Source organism: Centroberyx affinis, unplaced genomic scaffold, assembly GCF_046629955.1.
Source record: "Centroberyx affinis isolate AG114_WGS23_722 - 3 ecotype Tasmania unplaced genomic scaffold, CSIRO-AGI_Caff_v1 ptg004514l_1, whole genome shotgun sequence".
Lineage (NCBI taxonomy): Eukaryota > Metazoa > Chordata > Actinopteri > Beryciformes > Berycidae > Centroberyx > Centroberyx affinis.
The window spans coordinates 137095-149181 of NW_027282159.1; the positions used below are offsets into that span (position 1 = coordinate 137095).

At 40.9% G+C, this 12087-nt stretch overlaps 1 protein-coding gene across 3 annotated transcripts; it reads left to right on the forward strand.

Annotated features, from left to right (window-relative positions):
* The first annotated feature begins 139 nt into the window (after window positions 1-139).
* abhd5a (abhydrolase domain containing 5, lysophosphatidic acid acyltransferase a) lies at window positions 140-10223 on the forward strand. 3 transcript variants are annotated; one of them, XM_071544295.1, is made up of 8 exons: window positions 140-175; window positions 795-917; window positions 2392-2471; window positions 2918-3293; window positions 5012-5166; window positions 5860-5971; window positions 6359-6545; window positions 7364-10223. In XM_071544295.1, the coding sequence occupies exons 1-8, from the start codon at window positions 144-146 to the stop codon at window positions 7451-7453; spliced, it is 1155 nt and encodes a 384-aa protein (XP_071400396.1). In that variant the 5' UTR covers window positions 140-143; the 3' UTR covers window positions 7454-10223. The 3 variants fall into 3 exon arrangements, with proteins under 3 accessions (XP_071400396.1, XP_071400398.1, XP_071400397.1); XM_071544297.1 differs by having other exon boundaries at window positions 144-175; window positions 876-917; XM_071544296.1 differs by having other exon boundaries at window positions 145-175; window positions 792-917.
* Window positions 10224-12087: the final 1864 nt, after the last annotated feature.

Sequence of the window (12087 nt, forward strand, 5' to 3'; positions counted from 1 at the left end):
TAAGCGCGGTGATGCACGTCGGTGAGCAGAACAGGGTGCAGCAGTGAAGGCACCGCTTGGCGGGGTTATCCGAAACAACAAATCAATCGCCTTCCTCTCGAAGCAACGTCAGAGTTTCTCAGATCACGTGACCGCGAGGAAGAATGGCCGAACAAGCGGTGTTAGCCAAGAGAGGGTGAGTGTAACTTAATTTTTTGTTTTCTTTCAAACTAGTTTACTTCTTTATTTGTGTAAGCATGTGAAAGTATGTGTAGTAAAGTGAAGCAAAGTAATAGTAATTAGTAATTTCTGTCTGTTGACATTGTAACGATAGTGTGAAGTTCTATTCAACTCAAGAAAATAACGTTACGTGCATAGTGTCATTGTCATTCACTAGCAAAGTTAAACCACTTGTCAAGTGTCTATTCGGGTGAACACGAATTAAACATGGAGCCCAGAGGTGTTTTAAATGTCACTGAAGTTGACTTCTAGTAGTAGTACTACTACAGAGACACCTCAAAGATAGTTGAACTGTTTGCAGTATTTCTTAGTATTTGTACACATTAACTAAGAGCCTGTAAGTATATAATAATCTTGTCATCTGCCTTTGATCAGATGGTGTGAGGGGAGATGAAAGAGGATGGCATTATCTTTTTTAATGTCATGCATTTTCATGTTACATGTTTTACTGCAAATTGATGTGGAAACAGCAGTCTATCTGCCTGTTCTACCAACCTCTTTTAAATGTATTAAATTCACCCACTGACAACTATAACTGACCATAGAATAACACTCTGAATCCATTCCCTCAGCAGCCAGCCAATGTCCTTCCCCCATACACTTTGTTTTGGCTTCAGAGTGCTTCAGCGAATACTGACCTTTCTTGGTGTTCATAGTCTGTTCAGCAGTGTGTTGGGGTACCTGGACACCACATTAAGGTAATTCTGACCTTCCACCTCCTGAAACCCTGACCCTATGGCTGATGTTGCCCTTGTGCTTGTACGGCTGTTTTAATGTACAATATCACTTCAGACAAACTTTGACACAGTTGGTCCCCTTTCCTTCCAAATGCTTGTCACACACCTGACCTTAACTGTTGATTTGTTGGGTTTGATTAGCCTACACCTCAAGAAATATAAGCCATTGATAGCTAAGAGAAAGAACAGCAGTATTAGTAATAATTTTTGTATCACAGCCTATAGTAGATAGATAGATACTAAAACCAGATATGGTTTATTGTAGCATTCATTTTATTTTTATCTTATTTATGGGTTATCAGTTCTCCACCAGTTTGTCTTCCTCACACATAATAGACATTACATAGCAAATGGCAAAATCAAACAGCATTTTATATTACATCCATATATTTATGGAAATGAAAGAGCTGTGTTTTGGGGGATTACTGAATGTGCTCTTCTGACAATTGTAACACATAGGTTGTGTGTCACCTCACACAAATGACAGATACCTCACATCTCACAAATACCTCACACACATAGCTGCCATATCTGAACAGCATAGTTATCATCTAACAATCATAGCTGTCATCAATCCCATATATTGTTTCCCACGCCAAGACTTAATTGTGGCAATTCGCCACAATATCAACCAGGGCTATTGCAATTCCCCAGGCCGATAAACTAACATAATAAAAGTGTTTATTGCATTGCTTGTGCACGCCTCTTTTCTCTGCCCGGTTGACTCCCTATATCCTCTCCCTGCCCTGCCCTGCCCTGCCACCATCACACATTACCTAACAACCTGAAAGAAACACTACATAGAATGTAACAAACCTGCACCTGACCGCCCCTGTATCATTTATTGACAAGACTGTGATACGGTTGACTCCATCTCCCATAAGTTTTTTTTGCAGAAAAATTGACTTTTGTGATTCATTGACAGTAATAAATAACAGTATACAGAACTTTTGTTGTGAAGAAGAAATCATTTTGTAATTGACCCACTTAATAAAAAAAAATAAATGAAAAGACTGCATTAAGTTGTGGGTCTGGAATTCAGCCATGGTGTCACAGCAAGCCCTCTGGTGTTCTTTTCCATCAAGTCTCTTACTGTCCCTTAATCCACACTGCGTCAATAGAGATCGCCTTAGAAATCACAGTTTTCTTGGGTGGTAAGTAGCCTGTACCTCATGCACAGAAGGCCACACATAGCATACACAGCTGAAACACAGCTGAAGGACTTTATTTCCAGTGTCAGCTCATGTGAGGTTGTTCAGTACAATAAACGTTCAGTTGTACATTTCCCATCTTATTTTAATTCTCATTCCCATCCAACTTAGTGCATCCCTTAGGCACAGTCCCACACAACTAGCTCAGTTTACATTCTGTAGTTGGTGAGGATTATATGATGATGAGGATCATGGATGTGCATTCAAGTGTTCCTTGTGTGTAGGTGGATCCCCAGCTGGCTGCCGTCATGGTGCCCCACCTCTCAGAACCAGCTGACCACAGCAGAGGACAGGATGCTGCGATGTAAGGATCAGTCCTGTCCACTGCTCTATTTTAAATCACACATCAGAAGTCATAGTGTTGGGGTTATAATAATAAAGAAGAAGAAGAAGAAGAATCAACTTAATTTTTATACCATTTAAAAAAAAAAAAAGAGTTTACAAAAGCAAGCATTGTACTCATAAATGACATGAAAACAAGTAAAAACAATAAGTTATCACAAGATAAAAAGATTTTAATAAAGTTTAAAAACAATGTAATAATAAAATATTCTGGGATAAATGACATCAAATAAAAGCAAGGGTGTTCAGGCCTAGAATTCTAGAATTGATGTTCATAGGAGGAATGAACATTTACCATAGTTAATGTTCATTCCTCTCTTTCAGTTGATATAAAAATCAGCACAGGGGCTATCTATCTTCCTTTTTCACCTCTGCCCTTCCACTTTCCTCTCTTCCCTTTCTTGCCAGGTGTAGACAGCAGTTTATCCAGACAGTATGTCCCCATCTCCAACGGCAACCAGCTGTGGACCCTGACCTTTAACAGCAACGCCACTAAAGACAAAACCCCCGTGGTTCTGCTCCACGGCTTTGGGGGCGGCGTGGGTCTCTGGGCCCTCAACCTTGGTTCTCTGTCCCAGCGGCGGCCCGTCTACGCCCTGGACCTGCTGGGCTTCGGCCAGAGCAGCAGGCCTGTGTTCTCCGCTGACGCCCAAGAGGCAGAGGAGCAGTTTGTGGAGTCGATAGAGCAATGGAGGGCCAAAGTCGGTCTGGAGGCCATGATACTGCTGGGACACAACCTGGGAGGATACCTGGCAGCCTCGTACTCTCTTAGATACCCAGGCAGGTGGGTGGAGTTTATCATATTTAGGGCGGGTGGGGCTTATGGTATTTAGCTGATGCTTGTGTTTTTGATTAATAGGGTTCTTTTTTTTCTCTTGGTGTGCAGATATTGTTGAGATGTGTCCTGCTTTGGGTATGCTAAAAATTCAGCCAGGATTTAGACCTATTTCTGATAGACAAAAGCTACAGTCTGTGAGTGTGGGTGCAGTCCAATCCGCAACATTCAGCAATTAGACTTCTAGACTTTTGTAATATTTAAAGAGCAGGAAATTAGTTGGAGGTGGCTTTTGCCAGCCTTTATTGTGAGAACAATCTTAAAAGTGAGTGTATAGTACTGTATTTATAGGGGGAACTTGTTTTCTTTTTGAATTTTGATTGTTAGTCACCGAATAAATTGTTAGACTCAGCAGTTACAGTAGTGGTTGATTATTGCAGCACAATCTTAGATGGTACTTCACAGTAAAACAAAGACATGTAAGGGTCATAAAATACTAGCAGTTACTGTTAAAGCATTCTAAATATGGGTATTATCATTTCCAATGAAGAAAGACTTTTTTTTACTGTGGTATCAGTGTTGACACAGTTGTCTTGCTTGTATACATTTAGCTGCTATTGTTAATACAGAAAAGGACAAAAGAAGCAGAACCTGCCTGGAAGGGTAAAAAACTGACTTTGGGTTTTGAGTAGTGTTTTGAATAATGTTGCTGTCCTTTCAGTGCTAACATGACTGTAGCAAAACATCCCAGCGTCTTTACAGGATATAGTTGTACCAGTGTGCCTGTAGGTGCTGCCAGCCTCTGATAACAGCAGTGTCCTCCAAGCCTCTCTCCTCCCACTGGACTGTATCTCTCCTGAATCATCTCCTCTCGCTGTGTCCCTAAACTCGGAGCTTCCAGCAGGCACCCAGCTCTCCCCAAGGGATGTCTGATAAAATGTCCTCAATACCTTATCGCTCTCCTTCATCAGTAACGCTAAAACATCCTCTCTTCCTGTCCTCTTATTGTTATCTCAGTGTTCCAAATGGCCTTCAAGTTATAACACGAGATGCTCTTGATCAGGGACATACGTCCTTATTTAAGCTGAACACTGCTCGTTGTTCATGTTGTTGCCTGAAGAAAAAGCTTGCTGTTTACTTACAGCAGAGCAAAATAGACTGGAAATAGAGGCCCCAGAAGCAATTTCTACTGAATATAATGTTGGACTATTCGGTATAGTTGGCATAGAGTTTGGTATTTGAATTCTTATGGATGGTCTGTGATGGGCTGGCGACCTGTCCAGGGTGTTTCCCTGCCTTCTGCCCAATGCATGCTGGGATAGGCTCCAGCCCACCCTGAACAGGATTATGTGGGTGGAAAAGATGAATGAATGAATGAATGAATTCTAAAGCAATCATAGCAACATAATGCCAGATGATTGCAGCTTCCCGGCAGAATGTAATACATTTTAACAAAATTAGTTGTTTTTTTTATTTTGAATTCTAAAAAGAAGTATGCTTGATTTAAATTATCTTTAAAGAGATGTGTCCAATTTTGAAGCATTGTGAAAGCAATTAAACCAAAATAAGTTAAACTCACCTGAACTAGTTCCAGTATTTGAATCTGTATGAAGATATTTTTGTGGCTCTATATAGTAAAGATCCATTTGACTAATATATAAAACAATATGCGACCCAAAGGACAGATGCTTCTGTATTTCTTTTCTCCATCTCCCCCTCTCCTATAGAGTGAAGCACATAGTCCTGGTGGAGCCTTGGGGTTTCCCTGAGCGTCCGGACACAGCAGACGAGGACCGTCCCATCCCGGTGTGGATCAAGGCCCTGGGAGCCATGCTCAGCCCCTTCAACCCTCTGGCAGGCCTGCGACTGGTCGGACCACTGGGTAAGACTGGTGCAGTGAGCTGGAAGACAGAACAGTACCATAGTGTTGACAGCAAGGGCTCACGGTCTGTTTTTAGCAATTAGATTAAATGAAACTTTAATGATCGCCGTGGGGAAATTGGGTTGTGGCAGCAGCACAATGATGGAATACAGCAGAGAAAAAAACAGGATATAAATAAGATTAGAGCAAATGGGGTGGTATCAAACATAACACAAACAACAGTGACAGAAAATGTATTAAGTAGAAATGTATGAATGAAAAGTATGGATGTTATAGGAATTACAGCATGAATGCAGGGTATGTAAAATAATAGTAGAACATTTGAATGAATGAAAATATATGCAGTATGAAAATGATTGAAAAAGACAAAGGCATAGGAGATTTTGGTTAAAATGTGGATTGGTAATTTGAGCTGAGGCACGGCAGAGTGTATCTGTTGTTTTTTAATATATACAGAATTGCCTTCAGAAAATGTGTGACTTGTTGGACTGCCAAGTAAAGCCAGTGATGTGATGAGTGTGTGACTGCACAAGAGTTTTCACTGAAGACCCTTTAAAATCTTTTGATCCAGAAATCAACTCCAACCCTGGTTCTTCAGTGTCCTCAAACCCTCCCCATTTTCACAATCATGTAAAATATAATTAAGTAGAAGTAGCTAAGAAAGCTTAGATGTCTCCTCTGTGATCCTGCCAGGTCCCACACTGGTCCAGACCCTGAGACCGGACTTCAAGAGGAAGTTCTCCACCATGTTCAGTGACAACACCGTCTCAGAATACATCTACCACCTCAACGTGCAAACACCCAGGTCCCAGGCTCCGTCTGCTCCTGTCTCTCTCTCTTTGTATTTCTGTCTTGATTTCTGCCCATATGTCCCTGCCTCATTGTTGCTGCTTAGTATCTCAGCACCACAGCCTCTGTTTCTGTCAGTCAGCCTTTGCCTTACTGTGAGTGCCACTGTTTCTGTTTCTGCTTCTGTCTCTCTCCCTCTGCCTGCCATTCTGTTACTTTTCATTTTACAGTACCTGCAATGAAAGCTTTTTATTCATTGCTTTTGTTGAAATCGGTGTAGGAAATCGCCCCCCCCCCCCACTTAGTAATGCTTTAAGAGTGTTAGTACCCAGTATTATCCCTTGTCATCAGCATTTGATACGCTGTACTGAAACGACCCATGTGTAATTTTGGATTGTCACAGTGGGGAAACGGCATTCACGAACATGACCATTCCCTACGGCTGGGCCAAGAGACCGATGCTGCAGAGGATTGGCCAGCTTCGCCCGGAGATCCCCATCACCATCGTCTACGGTTCGCGCTCCCGCATAGACGGCAACTCGGGCAACACCATCAAAGAAATGAGGCCGGACTCTCACGTTGAGATCATAGTAAGTTCACGGTGCACCGAATGGGACCGGGGGAAGTTCAGGGGTCCGGAGCGAGATCGTTCGGTGCAGCCTGTAGGACCCCCTCGCTCTTAATCCTGCGTTATGAATTTCTCCTGCCAGTTCTCTCATGTTGGATTTTTTCCAGCTTTCTGTAGTATCAACCTTTTAACTGCGACTCCCTCTGCTTTTTGCTGTTAGTGAGAGGAAATATATAGTGAGCAGTGGCAGCTCCAGCCCTGCTAAAGAAAACCATTTCAAATTATCTATTCACACACGCATGCAGACTCTCTCTCACACACATACACACACACACACAGAGTCTCTTGCCCCATTACTTGGAGTTTCTTGTGCTATCCTTGGGTTTTATTGCTTGTTTTATTATTTCTTGTTTTTTATCTGTATTTAGTCAAAATCAGTTTGTTAACAGTTCTTTAGAAATAAGATTGACTTGACTTGGTTAGTTTGTGGTGATAATTGAGGGAATATATTGATATTCAGCAGATATTGCTTCTCACTCATGCACTTAGATTCCAGTAGAGATGGTGAGTGTTCAATAAACATATGTATTAACATATATTGATTGGTGGAAGATAAACATTTAATTATTATAATATTTAATTATTCTCAATTAAAAATAAAATGAACATTTGCTTTCTTTCTATCACCATTTTATAAAAGCAATAAATCACTCAACGCTGTGCTTTACAGTAGAAATGACACTGTAAAGCATGGCGTCTTGTGGCTTACTGCTTTAGTATGTGTCCTTGTAATGTTTTTAACTCGCCCTCCTCCCTTTCTGTGCTTCACCCTCCCTGCAGACTATCCGTGGAGCGGGCCACTATGTGTACGCTGACCAGCCGGAGGACTTCAACAACAGAGTTTCACAAGTGTGTGATCAAGTGGACTGAAGCAGAGACAAAGGTCAGAAAGGGCCGCACCTACAACAGGCATCACTTTACAGCTGGTGTGGAACCATACTGTGTGTATCCCAGTTTCTCAGAGTAGGCGGAATGCTTGTGTTTGCTTAAAAAAAACCTTCTAAAAGCAGCACTGATGTGATTTTGACTCATAGTTTGTGTCATGCTGAAGTTCATATTAGTCGTGTCATCTGACCACTGCTATTCTTAGACGCTTAGTAAATACGGGCCATGACCTGACATCACTGATCAAGTCCCCTACCACATCCTGTCTAATACTGAGCTGAGCAGCAAACCAGCTCCGACATCAGACTCCTACACGGATAATCATGATGCATATGGGCCTGGATCACATGGCTCTTCCCTCCCGTGGGTGTGCATCCACATTAGAGCAGAGTCCCGACAGTGCCTTCAATAACACATGCAGTAATGCACAGACACGTACACACATTCACACAGAGGTGAACTTATTTAATTTGATTCCTTTGCTTCCTAATTAATTAATCAAAGGAGTAGGTTACATTGTATTTTCTCTTCTCTGTACTGTATTGTCCTTTCCAAATGTTCCAAATGCAGTGCGAATGAATGAAATTCAAAAAGTTATACTATGCAGAACCATAAGACCACAGTGTACAGTACATTCAGTACACTGGCCTATACTAGTTCTAGTAGTACTTTGATACAGTAACAAATTAGGCCAGAAAGCTCAAAAGAGAAAATTTGCTCTTGCAGATGACTGATCCAAAAGTGCCAAAATAGTGCCAAAACGCTTTTTGAAAAGTTAATTTTTTTTATGATGTGAAATTCCTCCATGGATGAATTGATGTCATACTCAAATATTTCTTTAAATATCTTTGGGAATAAGTGCAGTGTTTTTCTTCCATATAATTCCATGTATTGTAGAGATATTATAATATAAAGTTACATGTTGAATTATATCAAGCTGAAACAGAATCCATGTCAATGTATGATATTACTGCATCCAAAAAGATCAGTTTGCCCATTGTGCTTGCTAATCATACATTAGGTATTTCCTGTGCAGTGCTGGCTCTGTGGTTTGTGGTTTTTCCACATGATTATGATACAGACCGAAAGCATACTCTGTTGTATAATGACACATCAGCACCAGGAAGCAGCTATAGATTTACCTGCAGCCAATAATAATCTATTCCATATAGGATCGTTTTTGCCTTTGCTTTCCTAACTAAAATTCCTACTTTCATTTCAATCATATTTCATAGGGAGTGTTTCTCAAAGACAGATTAGGTTTAGTTTAGACCAAGACCATATTTACACCCTGAACCCAGTACACAGACCCAGACTTATTTCTAACTTCTGTGTACAAAAATCACCATTAGATCTTAAATCAATTGTGTGCATCATTTCATTTCCTTAGCGGCCTGTGATGCACGTACAGCTGGTACTGAAACATGACATTTATTTTGATATGACCATATGGTCGTGTGACAATGTGTCAGCATTTAGAGGCCCCATAGATTTTTCATTTCAGCAATAACGATCCATACAGTGCCATCTTCCCAGTGGCCAAATGCGTGTTTTTGCCTTTTTGTTTCTGTATTGAAACTGAGTTTTGTGTCGTTTGTGTTTTTTCAACCCCTCAAAAAGGAATGTTTTCAATTAGGAAGCTTTCTCAGATAAAGATTAAGCCTAAAATCTGGAGTTAGAAGCATGCTTTGAGAAAACTGGCAATTGAAGTTATTTCTTAATGCTAAACTAATCTCAAAAAACCCAAAATAGCTTAGGATTGGATTGGATGGGTACCAAGCCAGGCTTTATCTCTATCCCTTATTAAGGTGCACTGAATGTTTTTGCTGTCACTTTGTTTGTTTCATTTTCTTTTATTTTCATAATGGGTCAGTTTCACAGTCATGGCTCAAGTTGAATTAAGTAAAAAAAAAAAAAATCTTAACAAAAACTAGACTGAATAATTTTTTTGACACTAACCCAATGTGCTGTAGTCCCACAGTATATGAATACACACTAGAGACATCAGGCTTGAATTGAATCTGACCTGTCTTTGTCCTGCTAAATCATTTTGGATTGTAAAGAGACGACTATAGGCTACTGTCCCTAACAATACGCTTTAAGTCAGTAACTCTAATTGAGTTCAAATTATCTAGTAATTAAAACAAGAAGTGGAAAGTCTGCTGTGTAAATACTGCATTACAGAGTCGATTGAGTCTCTGCCACTCTACCTCCTCGGTTGCTATTTTAGAAAGAATATATTTACCACTATTTTAATGTTTGTTTTGAATGGATCATCGAAATGGGACATTAAATAGTTAATTCCTTAATTGCAGTGCTTTCACTGTGTATTATAGATATCCACAGCTATAATATGAAAGGTGGAGTCTCCAAGAACTTAGAAAGGCCTTGGTGCTAGCCTTAGGGAAAAAATCACCTTGATCTTTAGCTGTGAAGTCTTTCACAATGTGTATGTGGAGCAGTGTTTGTACATGAGCTAAATTGTCACAGGGAATCATGTCTATGTATTTTTACTGAGTTTACTGAGTTGGTGGCTTAACATTTATTGTTTCCAAGTGTGGGGAACCTAAACTTTTCTAGGATAAGAGAATTTAAAAATCACATTCAAATCTTGAATCAAAAGCAACATGATTTTGTGCCCAAGGTGAAGATTTTTTTGTGTGACTTTTGTAATATTTTACTTCAAATAATCAAATTCTCAAAAATGTTCCCTTTTGTGACAGCTCCCCTATCTACAGTATTTCTAATTGTAAAGAGACATGTAAATAAAATGTTTGGTATATTATGATCACAGCCCTTTTGCTGTTCGTTCTTTCTGGTATGAATAATGCAGCTCTGAGTTGTGTTTACATCATATGTTTAGCCTGCGATGGAACACTATATCATTCTGCTTCTCCCCTTTTTGCTTTTCACTTTAATGGCGCAAAGGTGACAGATCAGTCAATATTTTTCCTCCAGCTCCCCTTATCATTTCTGAGCTGTCAACTGTCTGGCAGTGAGAGAAATGATTCCTATTTATCAGCGTTTAGCAAAAGGCCTCTGCAGTGTCCCCTCGCCGCCACTAGAGAGCACTCATATGTAGATTAGGAGATGTGGAGCTTGGAGAAATGTCCTTAATGCTCTCTCTCTCTCTCTCTCTCTCTCTATCCCTCCCTCTCTCCTCTGTCAGACACACTTCAGTTTTGCACTAACATCTCCACTGATTGCCACCTATTTATTCATATTGCACGACAAGCAGGCTGCAGGAGAACAAACGCGTGACGTGAGTCGTTCACATATTGGTGGCGTGACACCACACGAATATGATTGCACTTTGCCCGTTGCAGTAAGGGTGTATCAGGAGTGTAATGAAGGGCGGCGAACAACGCTGCTGCTCCGAAAGAGGGAGGGACAGATGGAGAGAGGATGTCAGGAGAGGATGTTTTTTTTTTTTTTTTTTTTTTTTCATCTCTCTCTCTCTCTCTCTCTCTCTCTCTCTCTCTCTCTCTCTCTCTCTCTCTCTCTCTCTCTCCATTTCCATCCTCAGATCCGGACTGGGACGCTTACACAACATTAACACAGATATTGATCGCAAAGACATCCTATCTGTTTTTATTCTACTCTTTGATCAATACAGGGGAAATATGCAAGCTCATGTGAAAGTATTTCCGAGTCATATGGAGCCGGTGGGTGTAGTTTTGTACCAATCAGCTGTTTGAAGAATGATTGAGGTGGGTGAACTTTCCTCTCAAAGGTACAGTAGCCGTTGATTAATCTCGGAAACACACAGAACAAATCTCATTCATGTCGGTAAGGAACTTCATCAGGGGAGATTATCCAATATTTTATATGCATTTTTTTGTCTATAGTGCAGGTTAGGTTGACTGTGTAAGCACTATTCACATTAGACCGCTACAATACAGGCCACTACACTCTCTGTCCAAGTTTGTACAGGAATATCACATCTTACAAGATATCAGAGTTTAAAATTGAAGAAAATTTGTGGACCCTCAGTTGGTTCCTTATACCTGGAAATACTGAGACTGCAGAATTGTGGCTTTTCTCTGGTGGTTTATCAATGGCATTAGTTGATTATAAAGCAATTAACCTGGAGCACACCTCAGGGTACAAACTCAGTGCATATAAAGCTACAGCAATGCCATCATTCTCTGACACGAGACCAAAAGGAAGAACGTGGCAGGGTGGTGCCACTACAGACCTGTGAGTCAAACACTGACAAAGACTATCAAACTGATGAATCATACGATTGAGTGCTGTAGCTTTAGTTTTCCAACACTTATCCAGGCACGGTCAGATTTGGCTGGAAGCTGCATCATCATCAGAAAATCTAGTCCAAAGGAAGGCCACTGATCCTCTTGGGTAATAAGGGACCAGATATGGAAGCGCAGCAGTGAGTCCTGATATATTCTAATACCGCTGCCCCACAGGAGAAGACGGGAGCGCTGCAGTTGCAGTCGCTTAGATCGCCCAAAGAACTGTCCGTTCTGCTGCGTCACGCCTCTCAGCGTCTGCAACAGACAGCCGTCAAGCCGCTCCTGCAACATGCGGATCTGGGCCACAATCTGCCCCGCTTTGCTGTGCTGTGACTCACTGCAACTGTGCAGGTCCAGGACTGATAC

What these genes read in the sequence shown, in the direction of transcription:
- abhd5a (XM_071544295.1), top strand. Translation starts at nt 144, where the DNA reads ATGGCCGAACAAGCGGTGTTAGCCAAGAGAGG. An exon ending in TACCTGGACACCACATTAAG is followed by an intron (nt 918 to 2,391) that starts GTAATTCTGACC and finishes CCTTGTGTGTAG; the next exon opens with GTGGATCCCCAGCTGGCTGC. An exon ending in CTCAACGTGCAAACACCCAG is followed by an intron (nt 5,972 to 6,358) that starts GTCCCAGGCTCC and finishes GGATTGTCACAG; the next exon opens with TGGGGAAACGGCATTCACGA.